The sequence below is a fragment of the Hyla sarda genome, chromosome 6 (assembly GCF_029499605.1).
Source record: "Hyla sarda isolate aHylSar1 chromosome 6, aHylSar1.hap1, whole genome shotgun sequence".
Taxonomy (NCBI): domain Eukaryota; kingdom Metazoa; phylum Chordata; class Amphibia; order Anura; family Hylidae; genus Hyla; species Hyla sarda.
Genome location: NC_079194.1, coordinates 61,376,824 through 61,401,707, shown reverse-complemented (window position 1 = coordinate 61,401,707; position 24,884 = coordinate 61,376,824). Strand labels below are relative to the sequence as shown.

The 24,884-nt window shown below is 46.3% G+C and overlaps 1 protein-coding gene across 2 annotated transcripts in view; it reads right to left on the bottom strand.

Annotated features, from left to right (window-relative positions):
* SYNGR1 (synaptogyrin 1) overlaps positions 1-24,656 on the bottom strand; it is a 62,833-nt gene extending 38,177 nt beyond the window's left edge. The window contains exon 1 of one of the 2 annotated variants that reach the window (XM_056523898.1): positions 24,172-24,656. In XM_056523898.1, the coding sequence (XP_056379873.1) occupies positions 24,172-24,270 (99 nt within the window). In that variant the 5' untranslated portion in view covers positions 24,271-24,656. The remainder of the gene's footprint in view (positions 1-24,171) is intronic. The other variant, XM_056523899.1, reaches the window with a different exon arrangement.
* Between the last annotated feature and the right edge of the window lie 228 nt (positions 24,657-24,884).

Sequence of the window (24,884 nt, the reverse complement as noted above, 5' to 3'; positions counted from 1 at the left end):
GCAAGGTTTGCGGAGTACGAGCAGCGCGGCAAGGAGCTGAGGATGGCCAGAGAGGATCTGCGTGCGACCCAGAGTCTGATGAGTACCGGATCCAGAAAGAGCAAGCCAGAACTGAAGAAGAGGATAACATCGCTGAAAGGCGAGATTGTGAAGCTGGAGGCGAGGAGAGCGGAGATACTGGAGGGGAGCGGTCTCTTCAAGGAGAAGCTGATCAACAGCAATCGGTTTGCCGCCACGAAATCCCCAGGTAAGGTGGAGGTGGATGATGGGGAGAGTAGTGGCGGCGAAGATAGTGAGGATGGTGGTGAAGAGGAGAAGATGGAGGAAAGTGTGGGAGTTGTAGCTACTCCAGGTGACACCCAGACCCAGGACAGCTACATTGAGGCTGGACAGGTGGCACTTCCGCCAAGCGAGAGTGAGGAGGATGACGTGAAGGGTGAGGCTGGGGGTCTGCTGAGGGCAATTGTGATGCAGGAGTCCCCAGCCCACCTCCAGAATTTCACCTTTGGGGACGAGGAGTGTGAAGATGTGGTGGTCAAGCAGAGGTCCAAAAAAAGGAAGACCAAGGAGACAGTACAATATGTATTTGTCCCTTTCCAGCAGTCTGGGCCAGCTGCAAAGCTGGTTCAGGCTGCGGGCTCCCCCAAACTGCCAGACCCCGTTCCTGTGGTGGAGCGGGGCCAGCACGGGGAGTACAGTAAGGCGTCAGGAAAGGTTAAGGGCGCAATAGTTGTGAAGCCCACCCATCCTGTCGGTAGGGAAGGGCAGGATGGGCTCATGCCGGGCAGCTCTGGCACTGCAGGACCGCCCCAGGGTGGCAGGGGGCGTGTCCAAGTGCCAGAGGCAAGTTATGCTGCCGTGTGCTCGGGGGGCGGTTCCCCGAGTACTGTGGGCACTACTGGCGCCGCGGGGCACTCCCCTGTGAGGGGGGGGAGTGTCCGGGCGCCAGAGAGCGTTGTGTCTGTGTGCTCGGGGGGCGGTCCCCCGAGTACAGTGTGTTCTGCGGGCACTGCAGGGCACTCCCCTGTGAGGGGGGGGAGTGTCCCGGTGTCGGGATCAGTGTCCGGCAATGGCGCCGTGGGAGGAGCTGGGGTGCGCTCGGTGGGGCAGCCCCAGACTCAGGAGGCACCATTGATCATTCAGAAGGAGGAGCCATCATCATCATCAGCAGCAGCAGCAGCCAAGCCGGAAATTAAGCCAGCGGTACTACAAATCCCAGCCAGCCCAGAATCAGTTAGGCAGGGTATGAGTGAGAATGCTGAGTGTAGTAGTGTTGTGGATGAGAGGAGTGTCAGTGGAGTGAATGTTGGTGGGAGTAGTGGTATGAATGGGAAAAAGGATGATGTGAGTGGTGGTGTGAGTGGTGGTGTGAATGGTGGTTCTGGGTCTGGGTCTGGGTCTGGCCCGGCTGCCCCCCCGGCAGTGACTGCTCCTAGGAGCTATGCTAATGTCGCTGCCGGGGGTCCAGGGGGGTCCCCGTCTCTGTCCATCCCCGGGGGTTACTTGCAACAGCGCCTCCTGGAGGCTCTGCGTAGGGGAGACAGGTCGATCCAGGTAGAGGGAAGGGGTGAGGTCGACCTGTCTTTCTGGATAGAGAGGCACGGTTTGGGGGCTTTCCGAGAGCAGAATGGGGAGGTGGTCTGGTCCCTCCCGACATCCGGGCAGGACAATAACCGCAGGAATGTGGTCCGTCTGATTTGGAGGGGTGAGGATGCATGCCCACCTCGCGCTAAAGTGGTTGAGCTCCTCCTCCAGATGGAATTCAGGGCGAGTGACATCTTTGCCCTGATCCACCCCTACGGTACGTCCGAGTTTGACGTCAGCTTCGTTCGGCCAGAGGGTCTCGAACTCTTCTGGTCAAACTACGAGGTGGCGAAGAACGAGCCCGGCTGGCGGGATTTTGCCGTAAAGGCAATTTCCCGTCAGAACTCGGTCAAGAAGGTGACCGTTTTGACCCGTAACGAGTCACTTTCTTGTTACGACATCATGACCTGGCTCGGTCGGTATGGGGATGTGACGGACATGCCCAAGAAAAACATTGATGAGCACGGGATCTGGTCCGGGGCCTGGACGTTTTCCGTCAAACTCAGGCGTTCAGGGAGTACGGTTGCCCACATTCCGTCAGCCGCCTTCCTTGGACGTGACAGGATCCAGGTCTTCTACCAGGGGCAGCCTAAGGTCTGTCACAGGTGCGGTAGCCCCACCCATTTTAGCGCAGCCTGTACTGTACAGGTCTGTGCTTTGTGTGGTGGGGTGGGTCATCTGGCCGCATCCTGTAGGCAGATCCGCTGCCATCTGTGTGGTGTCCTCGGGCACCCTTTCAGCCGTTGTCCTAGCGCCTTCGCCCGTGCGGCGGCCGCTCCGGCTGGGGAGAGCTGTGAGGTTGCCTCGGCTGGAGAGGGTACGAGCAGGGATGGGGGCGCACCAGGGCTAGTGAGGAAGAAGGGCCCCGCCAAACTAAGGCGGGAGGAAAATCGGAGGAGGAGTAGGGAGCAGGAGAGTGCCCAAGTGACGGGGGTAGCTCCGGCCCCTGCTCCTGAAGCTGGCCCTGAAATGACTGAAGCCCTGGAGGAGGACGTGCTGGATGAGGAGGTCAGGAGACTGGGCGAAGAGGAAGGCAATATGGCCGACTCTTCCGATTCCTCCCACTATGAAAGTGTGGATGAGGAGAGTGTAGAGAAGGCCAAAAAGAAAGACAAGGGCAAAAGGAAAGGGAGAAAGAAGAGGTCCAAGCCCTCTCTCCCTCGTACTGCGGGCCGGGTCCAAAGCGGAAGCCTGACTGCCCCCCCTCTGGTTGACCTGTCAAACCGGTACCTCGTCCTTGATAACATCTCCTCCCCCTCCTTGGAGGGGGAAGGTGAGGGCGAGGTGCCTAGGGAGAGAGAGCCTCTGGGGGGAACTGGGCCCTGTCCTGTTGAGGCACCTTCCTCAGAGGGCAGGGCTAGACCGGGGTCGGACGGAGACGGGGACCATATGGACCAGAGTGAGTCCAAAAAAAGGGGTAAAAGCGGTCCTGCCCTTTCTTCTTCTTCTGGGGATGAGGGCACGAAGAAGAAGGGGAAGAAGAAATAAAGGTGAGGCCATCTAACTTAATCACCCATGATGGCGGCACTCACCCCATTGACGCTGGCATCCATTAACTGCGCCAGCATAAAGTCTGATACGGCTAGATTCGCAGCCTTTGATTTTCTCGGCCGTGTTGAAGCCGACATTTTGTATCTGCAAGAGACCAGGTTGTCAGATTCAGCCTCCCTGGTAAAAGCCAGAAGAGAGTGGAGGTGCGGTCCCTCCCACTGGTCTCTTGCGGCTGAGCCGTATAGTGGGGTGGCGGTCCTTTTTACCGCTCCGGTTGAATGCCGACGGGTTATTGAGTTAGAAATGGGGAGGTGCCTGATCTTAGATGTCCTCATGAAGGGGCAAGAGCTCCGGCTCATTAACATCTACGCCCCACAAACCAAGTGGGGCCGCAAAGATCTCTTTATGAGGATTAAGCCCTTCCTTTTTACTAGCCGGCAAGTGATTTTTGGAGGGGACTTCAATAATGTCACGAGGTCCCAAGATAGGAGAGGTTCCAATGGTCCGCTGGCTTACGATAGCGTGGCCCTCAATAATATAGTTAGGGAAGCTCGCCTAGAGGACGCCCACATCCGGAGCCCCTCAGGCCACGTGGGTTTCACCTATCATCGAGGTAGCTGCAGGTCTAGGATAGACAGGTTTTATTTAAAGGAGGAAGCCGTCTCTTCCGCAGTGTCCGTGGTTGAGGTGGAATTCTCCGATCACTGTATGATTTTGTTTTCCTTGAATGTTTCAGAGACCCCCCGGATGGGTAAAGGTTATTGGAAGCTGAATTCGTCCCTCCTGGAGGAAGCGGAGATAAGACAGTCCTTTGAGGATTTTCTTCAGAGTCAGGTACCTTTACTGGACTTTTGTAGTAGTAAGTCAGAGTGGTGGGAGATATTCAAGAAGCGGGTTGCGGGGTTCTTCCGCCAGCTCTCGAGCCTCAGGTCCCTGAATAGGTACTGCCTGTATCAGGGTCTGAGGAGGAAACTCGAGCTCCTTGTCTCGACTGGAGGTAGCCGGGAGGATATCTCCAGAGTGAAATCCTTGCTGATGGGGTGTCAGTACGATAGGCACGCATCTTTGGTTTTTGAGAGGGATTACGGGAGGTACCGCTCGCCCGACCCTTACAAGAACTGTAAGATGTCAGTGAGTAGTAAAGTGGTCTCAGGACTGATTGATAGTACGGGATCTCTGAATCGGTCCAGATCAGGGATCCTGGAGGTCGTCAGATCCTTCTACTCGAACCTCTTGGGAAGGAAGGATCTAGATCGAGACGGGATGTCGGCTTTCCTGGCTGAAACTATTCCTGAGCCAGGGGTAGACCCCTCTCTTGATGTTTTGGCAGAAGAAATCAGGGAAGAGGAAGTGAGACTGGCGATCGAGGGGCTCGCCCCCAAGAAGTCGCCAGGTCCGGATGGCTTAACATCCGAGTGGTACAGGACCTTTAAGGAGTCTTTAGCTCCCCTCTTGACTGAGGTATTCAATGAGTGTCTCTCCTCGGGCACTCTACCAAAGTCAATGAGGAGGTCAGCCCTGATTCTTCTGTCAAAGGGTAAAGATCCTAGCCGGATTGAGAATTGGAGGCCCATAGCTCTTCTCAATACGGACAGAAAGCTTCTGGCCAAGATACTGTTTAATCGGTTGGTGAAATTTGCACCCCGGCTCCTTTCGGGGGCCCAGCACTGCTCTGTTCCAGGCCGAAGCACCTTAAGTGCTGTCCTCAGTGTCAGGGAGGCAGTGGAGCGGAGTAGTGCGGGTCTCTGGAAGGGGTACATGCTGTCCTTGGATCAGGCCAAAGCATTTGATCGGGTGAACCACGAGTACCTCTGGTCCGTCCTCCTGAGATATGGCTTACCGAGTACTTTTGTGAATTGGCTTGTCACCTTATATGCAGGGGCAGAGAGTTTCCCGCTGGTGAACGGTTGGTCTGGCCGCTCTTTTGAGGTGGGGTCCGGAGTCCGTCAGGGTTGTCCTTTGAGCCCGCTGTTATACGTGTTCGCAATCGATCCCTTCGTCCGGAGGGTAGATTGTGGGCCGTTGGCGGGAGTCGGGATGACTCTGGCGGAGCCGGATGTCGCCCAGAGAGTAGTGGCGTACGCTGATGATGTCACTATTTTCGTCTCCTCACGGGAGGAGGTCGATGTGGTGATGTCAGAGGTGGACCGCTACTCGGAGGCATCCGGGTCCAAGATCAACCGGGATAAGTGTGAAAGTCTCTGGCTGGGAGGGGGAGATCCCACGTTTGATCTCCCTGACACCCTTCCAGGGCTCCAAGAGTCAGCAAAAATTCTGGGCATCACATTCGGCCAGGATGATTATCCCACCAAAAACTGGGACGGTAAGCTCCAGGATGCCACTCAGAGGGTGAACCAGTGGAAGGGTTGGTCTATGACCCTCAGGGAAAGGGTACACCTGATCAAATCGTACCTGCTCCCCTTGTTTATCTATCTGGGCAGTGTATGTATCTTACCAGAGGCTTACTACACTAGGGTCTACAGCCTGTTTTTCCAACTGTTATGGGGGAACAGGTTGAACCTAGTCAAGAGGGAGGTTACGTACCGCACGAGGAGACTAGGGGGTTTATCTATGGTAAACCCCGTGGTGTTCTTAACGAACACCTTCTTGAAAGCCAACATTGCAAACCTCTGGAAAGAGAGGGCTCCTCCGTGGGTACTCTCCTGCAAGGAGTGGTTTCGGCCTTTCTTCCAGGAATGGGAGACAGGAGGGCAAGTGAAGGACCTCCGTACGCCCCATGGATATCTTCCGGCTTACGCTACCCCGACTCTGAAGGCGATACGTCGGTGGGGTCTGGGAGTGTGGGAGATCAGGACCCAGTCAAGGCAGTTCCTTGACAAACGGGTTCTGTTGACCCACTTCCAGAAGCCTCTGGCGCTCAGGGACTGCCCAGGTCGGGATCTGAGGGAGGGGTTGTATCTTTTAAACATGAAAAGGATCCCCCAGAAGTTTTGGGACTTGGCCTGGCGCTGCTTTCAGGGGAAGCTATGTGTAAAGGACAACCTGAAGTACAGGAACTCTGATGACCGGGGATGTCCCCGAGAAGAGTGCGGGGACACGCTGGAAAGCATGGACCACTTCCTGCTTCATTGTCCCTTTAACATAGGGGTCTACAACAGGGTGGGCGCTTCCATCGGCTGGAGTCAACTTGCCGGCCTTGCCTATCCGGAGTGGGCTTATGGGGCATTCAGGAACCTGGGTGGCCGAGATCGGGGCACTTTATTTTTAGTCAGTTTAGTGGTTAGGTACTACACGTGGAACGCACGGTGTTTAGTGTCGACCCAACAGAAAATCCTCTCCGAGGTGGAGGTCTGTAGGAACATCACTGGTGACCTCGGGAAGATCAGGTCTTTGGAGTATGGCAGTCTTGGTACCAGTAGGGCTTCTCTCCTGTGGAGAGGTTTCTCATTTCATGTGCCCTAGGTACTAAACCTTTTGGGTAGAGTACCTTTTATTTTTGGTTAGGGGCAGTGTTATAGGGGTAGAGATAGGGTGAGGGTAGGGTCAGATTTATTGTAGGGATAGAATTAGGGAGAATTGTAGGGGGAGTTAGGGAAAGAGTATAAAATGATTTATGTATCAGGTCTGCCATCCTTCTCCCTGGTGGTGGGCTGATGCATGTGCACATTAGCTTTTTGTTTTGTTTTCAATTTACATGGTATGAAGGGCTTACAGGCAACCAAACTTGGGCCTAAAGGGGGTGGTGGTTCAGAATGTATAAGTTTGTATATAAGTTGGTTGGGAGGAGTGTTAGGTGGGGAGGGTGTTTTTGTGGGTGGTGGTTTTATGGTGTTTTGGGGTCCTGACATGGGTCAGTTAAGGACTGGACTTTGAGAACTGTATGGACGGTATGGACTCTGACCCATGTACAGGAGGGGTGGTGTGGGTGAGGGGACAGTTTTAGTGTAGGTGTTTTCCGTTGTTTTCTGTAGTATATTTTTGTGTATTTTCAGTAAGTTTTGTATATATTGTGTTTTGTATATATTGGGTTTTGTATTTATATTGTTTTATATTATATAGTGTATAGTGCAGTCGGGCCAGTAGTTAAGTAGTGTCATATGTGTTTATGTGTATGTATATGTGTGCGTTTATGTGTATGTGCATGTGTATGTATGTATATATATATATATATGTATATATGTGTATGTATGTGTATGTGTATGCTTGCATATATGCATGTATACATGTTTGTGTATAAAATTTTATATTTTATTTTTTCCTCCTTGGGGGGGCTGCTCCCCTCCGGTGTCTCTGTTCTCCTCGCCTCCGGCTTCGCGGTCTCGCTTTTCGGCGGTGTTGTCCTTTTCTTCGGTTGTGGCTTGCTCTTTTTGGGTCCGGCTCTCGCCGGTTTCTGGGCCGCGCGCAGATCCTCTCTGGCCGTCCTCGGCTCCTTGCCGTGCTGGGCGTGCTTTGCGGGCCGTGCAGGGGCGGTGCGTGGGGCTGGGCTCTTTGGGCCCTCTCTCCGGCCGCGTCTTCGCGCTGCTTTTCCCTGCCCTTCTTTCACCGGTGGATCTCTGGCTGTGAGGCAGAGTGTTATTTATTAGCAAGTTGTGCTGAAATATTTTTTTTTTTTTTTTTTTTTTTACTTTTTTTTTTTTTTTTTTTTTTTTTCCCTGGGTAAGGGTCATTTTTGAGTTACAGCCAAGTTGTGCTACCTTTATGTTCCTTTTCTTTTGTTTTAAAGCCAAGTCGTGCTTATTTTATGTTTTATATATTTTTATAAGCCAAGTTGGGCTATTTTTATGTTCTTTTTGGAATGCGTGTTTGAGTGTGATATTTAGTTTTTTGGTATGTGAAAAAAGTAAAAGTATATTTTAGTAAATTTGGGCTGGCCGGTTAGGCAGATTTTGTTTTTGTAATTTTATTTATGTTATGTTTGTTATAGCTGGTTAAGCTTGTTTTTGTTTTATGTTTTGTATCAGATTTGTTTTTCATTTTTATAATAAAAAGAGTTACAGCTCCCAGCAGATCTTTTTTACTTTTATATGTAAGGATTTGCTTTATCTATATTAGTTATCTACTTATTTTTGCTTATTCCTCACTTTTTCCTATTTTTGGATGACATTTTGGTGGCTTCAGAACCAATTACCAGGTTTCCATAGAGTTCTGGTCTCAACATACAATGGTCGTCCTAGAACCAATTAATATTGTAACTTGAGGCACCACTGCACAATTTACAGACAGCGTCGTTGCTTTCTATCTGGTCTTGCAGTTATACATTGATCCCCCACAAAATTGCATCGAAAAATGGTCTTCGGTGGGAAAGGTCTTCGCAAAGAAAATGATTCCTATTTGTATATCCATCACTGATAATCCGATCTGGATAACGGAGGAGGGGGGGGGGGTCTTCTCAAAGAGATGGTCTTTTATGGAGGTTTCACTGTATATTGAATACTACAAAAAGACATTACAAATCAGTAACTTGTTATGGGCTTTTATTTTAGCCAAAAGCCGGACGAGCCAATAAATAGAGCAAGCGGTTCAGAGCCCATCTGTTGTGTAGACAAAGTACAGCGAGTATTGCAGACAGGCTCCAAGTAGTGAAAAAGATCCCAATATTGAGCTTTATTAACGGAGAATCCATTTCTTGGCACAAAAAGACTGAAATACTTTGACCAGACAGGAAAAAAAAAAAGAAAGTGAAAAGGCGTCCTGATCATAAGTGATATGAACACAGCAAAATATAACAATGCAAGGTTTACACATGGCATCATGTAAAGGTATTACTAAAACACCGGCAAAGGGTGCAGCGACTATGGCAGGGAAACGTATTTAGAGGGTTAACCAGGGGGAAAAAAAAAATACATTTGTTTTTATATATCAACTGGTTCCAGAAAGTTAAACAGATTTGTAAATTACTTCTATTAAAAAAAAAATCTTAATCCTTTCAGTACTTATGAGCTGCTGAAGTTGAGTTGTTCTTTTCTGTCTAAGTGCTCTCTGGTGACACGTGTCTCTGGAGCTGTCAAGAGTAGAAGCAAATCCCCATAGCAAACCTCTTCTACTCTGTGCAGTTCCCGAGACAAGCAGAGATGTCAGCAGAGAGCACTGTTGCCAGACAGAAAAGAGCAACTCAACTTCGGCAGCTGATAATTATTGGAAGGATTAACATTTTTTTTTAAATAGAAGTAATTTACAAATCTATTTAACTTTCTGGAGCCAGTTGATATAAAAAAATTAATAAATAAAAAAAGTTTTTTTTTCCTGGAATACCCATTTAAATTTCCGAAGATACACAATATCAGCAGTGGCGATATGGTTCCAAGAGGATTGCATGCATTATTATACCATAACATAACCCCTTTATGTCTTGTAAGATGTGAGGTGCGCCCTCCATGGATTTGACCCAGATCCCACAGATGATTGATTGGACTGGGATCTTGGGACTTTGGAGGTCAAGTCAACATCTTGCAGGTTAGTTGTCCGGTGCAGGGGTAACCTGGCAGAGTTTTCCTTGTGCCGGGGAAGAAAAAATCTGACTTCTCGCTCACGGCACATTCACCCGAGGAGCAAGCAATGTGTCTTTTATTCAGATTAAAAGGGGTACTCCGCCCCTAGACATCTTATCCCCTATCCAAAGGATAGGGGATAAGATGTCAGATCGCCGCGGTGCCGCTGCTGGGGACCCCCGGGATCCCCGCTGCGGCACCACGCTATCATTACAGCACAGATCGAGTTCGCTCTGTGCGTAATGACGGGCGCTACAGGGGACGGAGCCGCGTGACATCATGGCTCCGCCCCTCGTGACATCACGGCCCATCCCCTTAATGCAAGTCTATGGCAGGGGGCGTGACGACCGCCGCGCCCCCTCCCATAGACTTGTATTGAAAGGGGCGGGTCGTGACGTCACGAGGGGCGGAGCCGTGACACAACAATGCTCCGGTCCCTGTATTGCGCGTCATTACATGCAGAGCGAACTCGCTCTATGCTGTAATGATAGCGCGGTGCCGCAGCGGGGATCCCGGGGCTCTCCAGCAGCGGCACCGCGGCGATCTGACATCTTATCCCCTATCCTTTGGATAGGGGATAAGATGTCTAGGGGCGGAGTACCCCTTTAACAAAGGCTAGATGGACAATGCTTTTTGAAGGGTTAACCTTTCTTCCTCAAGTCAGTTACTGAGCCTTTGCCATAGCCACGCCCCCTCATGACGGCAGTCACGCCTCATCCCATAGACTTGTATTGAAGGGGCGGGCGTGACGTCATGAGGGGGCGGGGCTATGATGTCACAAGTGTCATGTTTGTTCCAAACACTAAGCAGCGGAGTACCCCTTTAAAACACCTGAAGACAGCCCAAGGCTAAATTAGATTTTTTCTTGAACATGCCGGACGCTTTGTGTTTTTTTGTGTGAAGTCAACAGAGAAGAAATAAAAAAAATATATATATATAAAAACCACATGTAAAAAGACCTGACTTACATACACTGTAAAGATTCACACACACACGATATATACGGGGGAGGGGGTGAAAAATAGAGAGATGTTTAGTAAGGCCGAGCACATGTTAGGCCTCTTGTTAGAGGTGACCTTGTCTTCCCACCGGGTTATTACAATCGGGCCCGTCACTGAGCGTCTCACTCCACATACGCAGGAAGCGGAGGATTTACGTTTGTCGCTTCCATTACATATTTCCTTTGTTGCTGGTGGAATCACGTTAGCATATTGTTAGCTATGTGACAAGCAGAAATCTACGTAATATTCAGAGAAAGACACTGTACAAAGAAAGCAGGCAAGAAGAATGTGACAGCCGGCACTTCCAATACTAAGCCGTGGAGAGGAACAGAGAGGTGCAGCAGAGACGGAGCCGGACCTATTAAAGGGTACCTCTCATCAAAAAAACTTTTGATATATTATAGATTACTGTATGCAGAATAACTTTACAATTGCATGTTATTAAAAAATATGCTTCTTTCTATTTCATTTTCCACTTTGAAGAAATGACCACTAGGGGTCTCCCTACCAGTCCTGGCAGCAAGCATTTCAGACTCATGCTGGAGTCCTAAACACTACGAGCTGCCAGTCTGCTTTGTTCACAAAGGAGAACACTCAGAGCTGCCAGCCTGCTTTGTTCACAGCCTGTTTGGCTGTGAACAAAGCAGGCTGGCAGCTCTGAGTGTTTAGGACTCCAGCATGAGTCAGAAATCGGGAAAATCGGGAAAAATACAATAGAAAGAAGCATATTTTTCATTAACATGCTATTGGAAAGTTATTCAACATTCATTAATCGGAAATATATCAAAAGTTTATTTGATGAGAGGTACCCTTTAATCCTGTGGCGGCGGTGCTCAGCCCAAAAACAGTGATGATACAACAAGAAGAAATGAGAGAAGGCGACACTCACCATTCAGGGTAGCTTCTTTATTCACTCAGCGGTGACATCAAACAAGGTGCAGACGGGGGTGAAAGGTGGAGGAGGGGTCACCGGGACAAATTTGTCCCGGTGACCCCTCCTCCACCTTGTTTGATGTCACCGCTGAGTGAATAAAGAAGCTACCCTGAATGGTGAGTGTCGCCTTCTCTCATTTCTTCTTGTTGTACTGTACAAAGATACATTGTCCAGATTAATACATCAAATTACTCACTTTATATAAGCTTTATTTTGAGAAATACTTATGAAATCTTGATAAAAATTGTATTATAGTTCTTAAAAAGTGTACCTTCCACAAGATTTAAAAATAAATAAAAAAATAAATGTCCCTGGCTTAACTGGTGCTCATCTTGTCCCTGTGCTTCAAAAGGGGAACTCCGGTGGAAAACATTACTTTTTAAATCAACTGGTGTGAGAACGTTAAAACAGATTTGTAAATGACTTCCATTTAAAAAATATCTTAACCCTTCCAGTACTTATCAGCTGCTGTATGCTCCAGAGGAAGTTTTATTCTTTTTGAATTTCTTTTCAGTCTGACCACAGTGTTCTCTGCTGACACCTCTGCCCTTGTCAGGAACTGTCCAGAGTAGGAGAAAAATCACCAAAGCAAACCTATCCTGCTCTAGACAGTTCCTGACATGGACAGAGGTGTCAGCAGAGAGCATTGTGGTCAGACTGAAAAGAAATTTGAGAAGAAGAAAAGAACTTCCTCTGCAGTATACAGCAGCTAATAAGTACTGGAAGGATTAAGATTTTTAAATAGAAGTAATTTATAAATCTGTTTAACTTTCTGGCACCAGTTGATTTAAAAAAATTAAAATAAAAAAATTCCACCGGAGTACACGTTTAAATCCTGGTTTCTATCCTTTCATGGCTCCCAATACCCTTGTTTATGTTGTACATACTGTATGCAGTTCACTGATGAGGAGGGGACATTTCCTTCATCAAGCATGACATTTGCCCTTACATGTCATGTGGGAATTTCCTTTCTCACTCCGCAGAGCTGACAACTGGCTGCACTGTGCACTGAGCTTGAATGACAAGCCGGGAACATGCACAGAGTCCCGTCTGTCCTTTCCACACTTTCTGTATTTCGTCTTGGTACAGAGAGACAAACAGTCAATAGCTGCAGGGATAAGAAAGTGCTCTGAACACTGGTGGGACCTCTAGTGGTAAGAAGTATGAAGCATTTTCTCATTCAAAAATATACACATTTTTTTTTTTACTAATATATATTGCAAATAATGTTAATACATTATATAAAAAGTTTTATATAAAAACGTTTTAATCACAGTGCCCATAATCTTATGTACAAAAAATAAAATAAAAAAACCTTTATAAAGTGACCAATATCTGGGTGTCTTCAGAAATCCTGCATCTTGCCCTGGAGCAGACAAGCAGGTATTACTCTACAGGGTGGGCCATATATATGGATACACCTTAATAAAAGGGGAATGGTTGGTGATAGTAACTTCCTGTTTGTGGCACATTAGTATATGTGAGGGGGGAAACTTTTCAAGATTGGGGGGGGTGACCATGGCGGCCATTTTGAAGTCGGACATTTTGAATCCAACTTTTGTTTTTTCAATAGGAAGAGGGTCATGTGACACATCAAACTTATTGGGAATCTCACAAGAAAAACAATGATGTGCTTTGTTTTAACGTAACTTTATTATTTCATGAGTTATTTACAAGTTTCTGACCACTTATAAAATGTGTTCAATGTGCTGCCCATTGTGTTGGATTGTCAATGCAACCCTCTTCTCTATATACTGCTATATACTACTATATACACCGCAGGAGAAATGCTAGCACAGGCTTCCAGTAATTGTATACACTGCTATATACTACTATATACACCGCAGGAGAAATGCTAGCACAGGCTTCCAGCATCCGTATACACTGCTATATACTACTATATACACCGCAAGAGAAATGCTAGCACAGGCTTCCAGTATCTGTATACACTGCTATATACTACTATATACACCGCAGGAGAAATGCTAGCACAGGCTTCCAGTATCCGTATACACTGCTATATACTACTATATACACACCGCAGGAGAAATGCTAGCAGAGGCTTCCAGTATCCATATACACTGCTATGTACTACTATATACACTGCAGGAGAAATGCTAGCACAGGCTTCCAGTATCTGTATACACTGCTATATACTACTATATACACTGCAGGAGAAATGCTAGCACAGGCTTCCAGTATCCGTATACACTGCTATATACTACTATATACACCGCAGGAGAAATGCTAGCACAGGCTTCCAGTATCCGTATACACTGCTATATACTACTATATACACCGCAGGAGAAATGCTAGCACAGGCTTCCAGTATCCGTATACACTGCTATATACTACTATATACACCGCAGGAGAAATGCTAGCACAGGCTTCCAGTATCTGTATACACTGCTATATACTACTATATACACCGCAGGAGAAATGCTAGCACAGGCTTCCAGTATCCGTATACACTGCTATATACTACTATATACACCGCAGGAGAAATGCTAGCACAGGCTTCCAGTATCCGTAGTTTCAGGTGCTGTACATCTCTTATCTTCACAGCATAGACAATTGCCTTCAGATGACCCCAAAGATAAAAGTCTAAGGGGGTCAGATCGGGAGACCTTGGGGGCCATTCAACTGGCCCACGACGACCAATCCACTTTCCAGGAAACTGTTCATCTAGGAATGCTCGGACCTGACACCCATAATGTGGTGGTCACCATCTTGCTGGAAAAACTCGGGGAACGTGCAGCTTCAGTGCATAAAGAGGGAAACACCTCATCATGTAGCAATTTTACAAATCCAGTGGCCTTGAGGTTTCCATTGATGAAGAATGGCCCCACTATCTTTGTACCCCATATACCACACCATACCATCAATAATTGTGTTCCAACAGTTTTGGAGGGATCTATCCAATGTGGGTTAGTGTCAGACCAATAGCGCTGGTTTTGTTTGTTAACTTCACCATTCACATAAAAGTTTGTCTCATCACTGAACAAAATCTTCTGCGTAAACTGAGGGTCCTGTTCCAATTTTTGTTTTGCCCATTCTGCAGCACCTGAAACTACAGATACTGGAAGCCTGTGCTAGCATTTCTCCTGCGGTGTATATAGTAGTATATAGCAGTGTATACAGATACTGGAAGCCTGTGCTAGCATTTCTCCTGCGGTGTATATAGTAGTATATAGCAGTGTATACAGATACTGGAAGCCTGTGCTAGCATTTCTCCTGCGGTGTATATAGTAGTATATAGCAGTGTATACGGATACTGGAAGCCTGTGCTAGCATTTCTCCTGCAGTGTATATAGTAGTATATACGGATACTGGAAGCCTGTGCTAGCATTTCTCCTGCGGTGTATATAGTAGTATATAGCAGTGTATACAGATACTGGAAGCCTGTGCTAGCATTTCTCCTGCGGTGTATATAGTAGTATATAGCAGTGTATACGGATACTGGAAGCCTGTGCTAGCATTTCTCCTGCAGTGTATATAGTAGTATATACGGATACTGGAAGCCTGTGCTAGCATTTCTCCTGCGGTGTATATAGTAGTATATAGCAGTGTATACAGATACTGGAAGCCTGTGCTAGCATTTCTCCTGCGGTGTATATAGCAGTATATAGCAGTGTATACAGATACTGGAAGCCTGTGCTAGCATTTCTCCTGCGGTGTATATAGTAGTATATAGCAGTGTATACAGATACTGGAAGCCTGTGCTAGCATTTCTCCTGCGGTGTATATAGTAGTATATAGCAGTGTATACGGATACTGGAAGCCTGTGCTAGCATTTCTCCTGCAGTGTATATAGTAGTATATAGCAGTATATACGGATACTGGAAGCCTGTGCTAGCATTTCTCCTGTGGTGTATATAGTAGTATATAGCAGTGTATACAGATACTGGAAGCCTGTGCTAGCATTTCTCCTGCGGTGTATATAGTAGTATATAGCAGTGTATACAGATACTGGAAGCCTGTGCTAGCATTTCTCCTGCGGTGTATATAGTAGCATATAGCAGTGTATACAGATACTGGAAGCCTGTGCTAGCATTTCTCCTGCGGTGTATATAGTAGTATATAGCAGTGTATACAGATACTGGAAGCCTGTGCTAGCATTTCTCCTGCGGTATATATAGTAGTATATAGCAGTGTATACGGATACTGGAAGCCTGTGCTAGCATTTCTCCTGCGGTGTATATAGTAGTATATAGCAGAGTATACAGATACTGGAAGCCTGTGCTAGCATTTCTCCTGCGGTGTATATAGTAGTATATACGGATACTGGAAGCCTGTGCTAGCATTTCTCCTGCGGTGTATATAGTAGTATATATAGCAGTGTATACAGATACTGGAAGCCTGTGCTAGCATTTCTCCTGCGGTGTATATAGTAGTATATAGCAGTGTATACGGATACTGGAAGCCTGTGCTAGCATTTCTCCTGCGGTGTATATAGTAGTATATAGCAGTATATAGAGAAGAGGGTTGCATTGACAATCCAACACAATGGGCAGCACATTGAACACATTTTATAAGTGGTCAGAAACTTGTAAATAACTCATGAAAGAATAAAGTTACGTTAAAACCAAGCACATAAATTTTTTTTGTGAAATTCCCAATAAGTTTGATGTGTCACATGACCCTCTTCCTATTGACAAAATAAAAGTTGGATTCAAAATGTCCGACTTCAAAATGGCCGCCATGGTCACCACCCATCTTGAAACGTTTCCCCCCCTCACATTTACTAATGTGCCACAAACAGGAAGTTACTATCACCAACCATTCCCATTTTATTAAGGTGTATCCATATAAATGGCCCACCCTGTATTTAACTTTCTGGAGCCAGAAAAATTAGTTTTTCCCCGGAGTCCCCCTTTGAGCGCACTTATACTTATTTAATACCACGGTTGAACACAGATTTTTGGTGCATGACGCCTATAATGAATAATTACATGTCCGCTTTATTTTTGGCTGTCATGTGATTTACTTTACTCCATATCTTTCTTTGTTGCTCAATCAGTTGTACAAGTCACATGAAGATCTCATGTACATTCCATTCAACCTACTGGAACTATCCTGCAATTATTATTAAGCTCAACAAAACCCTTGTGTTCATAGGGACTTTATAGAGGACCTCCGCAGCATGGAGGCATAGGCACTCTGTATACTGCTACATAGGCCCTCACTCTGTATACTGCTACATAGGCCCTCACTCTGTACACTGCTACACAGGCCCTCACTCTGTACACTGCTACACAGGCCCTCACTCTGTACACTGCTACACAGGCCCTCACTCTGTACACTGCTACACAGGCCCTCACTCTGTACACTGCTACACAGGCCCTCACTCTGTACACTGCTACACAGGCCCTCACTCTGTATACTGCTACATAGGCACTCTGTATACTGCTATAAGGGATCCATATGTCATTGCTTCAAGCATAGAACTCGATAATATACCATCGGATGAAGCCTGCAACAATCATTACGGCACGTTACCCCTGAGGTGTCTGACTGGCTGTGGTGGTCATGTGACATCCAGTCCAAAAGAATGGCCAAGGTGTTGACCTGAGCCTGAACGGGGGGGGGGGGGGTGAGTTAGGGCAGGATCGGAGGGGTAAGTAACTGCTGCTTTGTTATTAAATGGGGTTGTCCAGTGAAAAATATCTTAGTCTCTATCCACAGGAGGGGATAAGTATCTGGTCGCAGAGGGTCCGATCGCTGAAACACTCCAACCAACCTGCCCACCCATCCCTATCCTGTGGATAAAGAAGAAGATATATTTCACTGGACAACCCCGTTAAATAACAGCAGTTACCTACCTCCCCGATACTGCATTGATACCCCATTTAAGCTCTGGTTGGCACCCTGGTCCTACTTCTGGAGCGGATATTTCACTGGACAACCCCTTTAAAGGGGTACTCCGCTGCTCAGCATTTGGAACAAACTGTTCCAAACGCTGGTGCCGGAGCTGGGAGCTCGGTGTCACACCCCGCCCCCTCAATGCAAGTCTATGGGAGGGGGCGTGACAGCCATCACGCCCCCTCCCATAGACTTGCATTGAGGGGTGGGGAGTGACGCCATGATGGGGCGGGGCTATGACGTCACAAGCTCCCAGCACCAACACCAGTGTTCGGAACAGTTTGTTCCAAACTCTGAGCAGCGGAGTACCCCTTTAATGCATTAGGGGCTCATTTATAAAAAAGAAAAATTATAAATATTAATAAATCAAAAACCTGAATAACCCATAAAAAAATTGTACAGGGAAATTTATGAAGCAGTTTCTCACACAGCTTCTCTTATTTTTCAGAGGTCTTTATAAAAAAAAGAAAAAAAAAGCGACCTGCTTTGTTGCTATGGGCAACTGCACCACTTTTCCTCTGCACATATTTTGGCAAATTTCATCTCAATGGGGGAGATGAATCCCAGAGGAAAAGTCGACCAGTGGGGGGGGGGGGGGGGGGGGGGGGGGAGATAAATAAAACTGCCTACACTAGCAATTTGCATGACTTGCACCACATTTTGCACTTCTGCATCTTACTTGTTAAAGGGGATATCCAGGAATAGAAAAACAGAGCTAATTTCTTTCAAAAACCGTTCCCCATCTGTCTCCAGGTTGGGTGCGGTTCAGCAGCTCAGTTCCACTGAAGTAAATGGAGCCAAGTTGTATTACCACACCCAAAGTGGAGACAGATGGGGAGTGATTTTTGGAAGAAATTTGCTGTTTCTTTTTCTATTTCTGGATAACCCCTTTAAGAAAATCTTACCTGGAAGTGGGTGTGGCATCATTAGAAAGGGAAGGTGGCTCAAGTGTGCCAAAAATGTGGTAAATGTTTAGAGTATGTTTTAAGTGTAAGGACTGTTTTATATTGAGGAATCTCTGACTGAAAATATTCTGTCCAGAGATTTAGAGGATGGCCGGCGACGACTAAATTCCGCCAAAAGGAAGACAGAGTTGACTCCTGCAGGGGAGGAGTTTGTGAAGGAGAGCTCCGCCGCTGAAATTCCGTAGTGTACACTGTGCAGCTGAACCCTATTGACAACAACAGGACTCTGCTGCACCGGAATTCCCAAGCGTAATTTCGAGGTGGAATTCTGCTTGTGTAGTGTGAACCTAGCCTGAAGGGAGTGGGACACTGAATACATCTCGTTTTTGCAATACGAGTCCCGTATCCAGCTTCTGTACAAAAAACGTATGTCTCCAAACCAGACTGAAACGTATGCAACCGTATATGCCTCCTAATGTTTTTAAACCGTATACGGTTTGAAAACGGATGTCCATTTGCATATGTTTTAATACGTTTTCCTTGAGAAAAAAAACGGATACGGTTTTATATTTGTCAACATTTTAAATAAAGTTCTTTTTTTATTGAATTTTCCCCCCAAAAAATAAAAAATAAATAAAAAGAAAAAAACAGTATTGTGCAAACCGGATGTAACCGTATGCACATACGGTTCAATACAGTTACCATAGAACTCCATTTTAAAATAACCGTATACAGGTTGGATACGGTTTTTGACTGGGACACAAAACCGCAGTAGACTACGGTTTGATGTACCGTTAAAAACCGTATAAACCCGTAAATGATGCAAAACGTACACAACCTGATGCTACGGTTGGCATACGGTTTGCAATTAAATGTCTATACATACGGTTTGCAATACGGTTCGATACGTTTTTTTTTTTTTTCAATGAAACCGGATACGGCAACCGTATTGCAAAAACGAGATGTGAATGTAGCCTAAGTGAGGTCGAAAAAAAGACAAGAGTCCATCGAGTTCAACCTAAACCCTTCTGTATTGATCCAGAGGAAGGCGAAAACAACCCATGGGGCTGATTCCAATTGCCCCGTGACAGGAAAAGTTCCTTCCCGATCCCAATATGGCATCAGAACAAATCCCCGGATCCACATTCTACCCACATAAATCTAGTATCCATAACCTATAATGTTATTACTCTCTAGAAAGACATCCAGGCCCCTCCCTTCAACTTGTTTATTGAGTCAGACATCACAACATCATATGGCAGATAGAGTTCCATAGTCTCACTGCTCTTACAGTAAAGAATCTCTGTCTGCGATGGTGAAACCTTCTTTCCTCTGATCTGCCACCATCATGTTCTAGAGCAGGAAGAAACGAGCGGATTGATATATAGTTTAATGGACAAGGATTCAGTATAACTTTTCATTTATTCATGTAAACCCTTATGTTATCTGGGTTCAGGAGTCCAGTGGGCGGTCCCTCTTTGTGAGTTCAGTGGGCGGTCCTACTCAGTGACTTAAAGCCTTCCCTTTAGGATTGTGGCTACAGAGGCAGTTGTCAATCACTCAGTGAGACCACCCACTAGACCCTTTAGCCCAGAAAAAGAAGCGCGGTAGATAAACAAAATACAAGATACTAAATATTCATATCAATCTGCTCAGCGCCTTCTGCTCTTTGACATCCTGCCCAGTTAGAGAGGAACGTTCAGTGAATAGGACACATACTGACAAAAATACACAGTCCTGAGGTATACGGCATGCACAATGTGAAATTAAAGGGACAGTGTCATGCAGCTTTATGAGCGCAGTACCCCAGCACAACCACTACACAATCTGTGGCGCTGTCTTCTTCCACCTGTTTTCCGTATGTATGGATGCCATAGCCCTGGCAAACAGCTGATCAGCATGGTGCCTGGTGTTGGCACTAGAGATGAGCGAACTTACAGTAAATTCGATTCGTCACGAACTTCTCGGCTCGGCAGTTGATGTCTTATAGTCTATGTCGCCTAGGACTGTATCCACCTTTTCCAGCCCATCGGAGCACCTGAAAGCTGAACTCATTTATGCAGGAAAAGTCATCAACTGCCGAGCCGAGAAGTTTGTGAAGAATCGAATTTACTGTAAGTTCGCTCATCTCTAGTTGGCACCCAACGATCTGATATTGATTGATAGGTGATCAATACATTATCTCCTTTAATAGAAATGACACAAAAAAGTATCACAATACCGTAAAGCAGTCTAAGCTCATGAATGTATAGAACATAAACCCTTATTTTGGCCACACATTACAGCAGTGTTTCCCAACCAGTGTGCCTCCAGCTGTTGCAAAACTACAACCCCCAGCATGCCCGGACAGCCGTTGGCTGTCCGGGCATGCTGGGAGTTGTAGTTTTGCAACAGTTTGTAAACCACTGCCGGGCAGGCCGATTCGGACTCCTTTCACTCAACCATCGGCACCGTCTACTGGCGCCAACAAGTGGGTAAGACGCTGACGGATGGCAAATTTCTTAAAGTTGCTCTGCACTTTTTGATTTTAATTGTTCATGCCAAAGACAGACAGATCGATAAATGTGCAACAACAGCCGAGACCAGACCACAGATACGGACTTGGAAATTCGGCCCTGTTATGTTAGTCTGAAACTGGCCCAAATCTGCATCTACAATTGAAAGTATAGGTGGGAGTCAGATTGCTGGGACCACCATTGATGAGGAAGGCCCCATGCGTGCACATTGATGCTCTATTCAAACTCTAAGGCAGCGGTCTTCAAACTTTATCCCTCCAGCTGTTGCAAAACTACAACTCCCAGCATGCCCGGACAGCCAATGCTGGGAGATGTAGTTTTGCAACAGCTGGAGGGACCCTAGTTGGGAAACACTGGCCGTTTTACTGGAATGCTCCCTTATAGTTTGTTGCTTAAAAGGGGTATTCCAGTAAAAAACTTTTTTTCATATCAACTGGCTCCAGAAAGTTAAACAGATTTGTAAATTACTTCTATTAAAAAAAAAAATCTTAATCCTTCCAGTACTTATCAGCTGCTAAAGTGGAGTTGTTCTTTTCTGTCTGACAACAGTGCTCTCTGCTGACACCTCTGTCCATATCAGGAACTGTCCAGACCAGGAGAGGTTTGCTATGGGGATTTGCTCCTGCTCTGGACAGTTCCTGAGACACCTCTCCTGAGGTGTCAGCAGAGAGCACTGTGGTCAGACAGAAAACAACTCAACTTCAGCAGCTGATAAGTACTGTAAGGATTAAGATTTTTTTTAATAGAAGTAATTTACAACTCTGTTTAAAGGGGTACTCCCGTGGAAAACTCTTTTTTTTTTTAATCAACTGGTGCCAGAAAGAAACAGATTAAAAAATCTTAAAGGAGTACTCCAGTGCAAAATAACTTATCCCCTATCTAAAGGATAGGGGATAAGTTATTTTTCACTATAGATGTCCTTTAAAGGGTAACTCTCATTAAAACAAATGTTTGCTATTGCACTCCTTATGGTAAATAAAACATATTTCTAATATACGTTGGTTAAAAAAAAAATGAAGTTTTCTATGTTTTATTTGTGCCGAAGTCCAAACACAGGAAGTGAAGCCAGCATATGGCAGTTAAGTGTGAGAGGAGCTGTGATTGGTTGAGGCTGGACACCCCCCCCCCCTCAGCACTCCAGGCTGGACTTCGGTCCAAAGTCTGTGTATGAGATGGGGGGGAAATGTGCTCTTGAGCTTTTTTAAGCACAAATAAAACATAGAAAACATCATTATTTTTTTTAAACAAAGTATATTAGAAATATGTTTTATTTATCATAAGGAGTGCAATAGCAAAATTTTTTTTTTTTATGAGAGTGCCCAATTAATCTTTCCAGTACTTTTTAGGGTCGGTATACTACAGAGGAAATGATTTTCTTTTTGGAACACAGAGCTGTCTGCTTACATCACGAGCACAGTGCTCTCTGCTGACACCTCTGTCCATTTTAGGAACTGTCCAGAGCAGCATATGTTTGCTATGGGGATTTTCTCCTACTCTGGACAGTTCTTAAAATGGACAGAGGTGTCAGCAGAGATTACTGTGGTCATGATGTCAGCAGAGAGCTCTGTGTTCCAAAAAGAAAACCCATTTCCTCTGTAGTATTCAGCAGCTGATAAGTACTGGAAGGATTAAGATTTTTTAATAGAAGTAATTTACAAATCTGTTTAACTTTCTGGCACCAGTTAATCTAAAAAAAAAAAAAAAAAGAAGAGTTTTCCACCAGAGTACCACTTTAACTTTCTGGAGCCAGTTGATATGAAAAAGAAAATAGTTTTTCACTGGAATACCGCTTTAACCCCTTAAAGACAGAAGTACAGTGGGTCAAATTGGCGCGGGTCTTGCCAGTAAGAACCCACCAAAAGGGCTGACCTGAATAGCCCTCTGCAAGCCTGACCACTACTCAGTTTGAACTTTGAGAACCCTGGCATTTACGAGTCCCTAAGGTCCTTATCACCCCCCCCCCTCCCCATCAATTATAAACTATCCTGTGGATAGGTGATACGTTTACATTGTAAGGGGAAACATAGCAGTAGCGTACAGCTCACCCAAGCAAGCCCCTTCGTGACCCGGACAGAACCATGCGTATTAGGTATGTTCCACCCTTACCGTATGTATCTATGAGTAAGAGTGCAATACACTGGAAAGGGGTCATTTTCCGTACCATGACGGATGTTATAGGAATAGATATCAAAGATATCATCACAGGTTTCTGCGCTGGACCCCGTTCCTCAGCATAAGGGTAGGTCCACACTGTGTTTCTGCCGCTGTTAAACCGTATTCATAAATGGGTTGGCGACAAATACTTTTAGGCTATGTTCACACTGCGGAATTTCCGCAATTCTGCACATATTCCATACAGCAGAGCTTGCTTGAACGAAAATGCGGAATGCGAATGTCCTCTAAACACAGAATTCTGCTGAAATTCAAGCCCCCATTGAGTTCAGTGAGATTCCGCCCACAACGCCACAAATTTTAAGACAGGTCTTTAAATTTTGCAGAATTTCCGCAGTAGTATTTCGCTGTGTGAATGGGAGAGCGGAATACTGTTAAACATAATGGGGGAGATTTACCAAAACCTGTCCAGAGGAAAAGCAGCCGCCACGCCCCCTCCCATAGACTTGCATTGAGGGGGTGTGGTGTGACATCACCAGGGTCATAGCTGGGATGTCACGAACCCCCCGCTTCCCGCTCCAAGCATACATAACAAAATGTTCCGAACACTGGGGAAGCGGAGTACTCCTTTAATGGGAGCAGTGGACCCCATCTGCTTCTATGGCTGAATGGAGTTACCCAGTGCCCACTGCTCCCAGTACATGCCAGCATCCAGTTATTGGCAGGATGCTGATGGATACGATTAATGGTGGCAATAACGCAGCGTGGAGATAGAGAATATATATATATATATATATATATATATACACACATACACACACACTATTATACACACAGCACAAGCAAACAACATTTTCTAGGACTCTCTAATCAGCCACGATAATTCACTTTACGCCCATTCCTTGCCCATCGTCAGACATACCCAATATTAGACCAAGATGGCACACTCCCATAGTGCAATGATCAATAATAAAAGTAAAAAATATTAAAAATTCAATTATACAAAAACACATTTCTGTTAAAGTTTCCTGCAACTTTGCGAGAGGCGACAGATCTGTAGGGTCCAGAAATACTTGGCGTCGCCCGTCAGCACCCAGGTAAGTGCCCATCCTAAAGAACTCGTGGGATAAAGCGGTAATGTCACGGCGACCTTCTCGCATGCAGCAAGATCACAGCTGGAATCCCCCAAGGAATCCGGGGGGATTCTAATAGACGGAGGATTATTATAGGGCAGGTGTGTAAGGGGAGGAGGGTGGGGGTTTGGGTGCCATACATTAAAGAGAACATGTTCTATAAATAGATAAATACAAGACTCACCCAGGACACCATCCGCAAGACTGTGTGAGGCTGCCGGATGAAAGTCTGGGGGTCAAAGGCTCCTCCAGCCTTACCAGCTCCATAGGCGCCTCCTTCCATGGTGAGGACCCTCCAAAATGTATCTGCAGCAGCTAAGTGGGGGTCTCAGGACTGATGCCCTTCAGGGATGTGGACTGGGGAGACTGATCAGATAATGGCTACACTGCTCAAGGGCATGGACTCTGCAGATGAGCTGCACAGGCTCCCAGGGGTGCACAGTGCCCGGGTCCAGGCACAATCGGGGTCTCCAGCAGGGGGCAGCTCGGCCGGGGGCTCAGGAGATGCGACGTGATGGGGAAACAGCAGCCAAACCCTCGATCACAGCCAGTGCGACAGCTACGAGAAACCGCTATGTCTGAGACAGCATCTCACGCATGCGCACTCGCCTTTTCTTCCCAGCTGCCTGCTCTGTAGCCGAGACATGTGATCCCACCAACTGCCATCTTGGATTCGGACGGCTACTTATCTCCATGGCAACGGAGGAGAGGAAAAGGGGGGGGCAGACCCGGGATGATGGAAAATGGTGACAGCCCTTAGCAGGGAATAAACATTATGACAGGAAGAGCAGGAAAGATGGCTGACATAGTGAAATTTTGTGAAATTCACTATATATATATAAAATAGGTTTATGAAAACTTGCTGTTGTTCATAGCAACCAATCAGGGAGCAGCTGT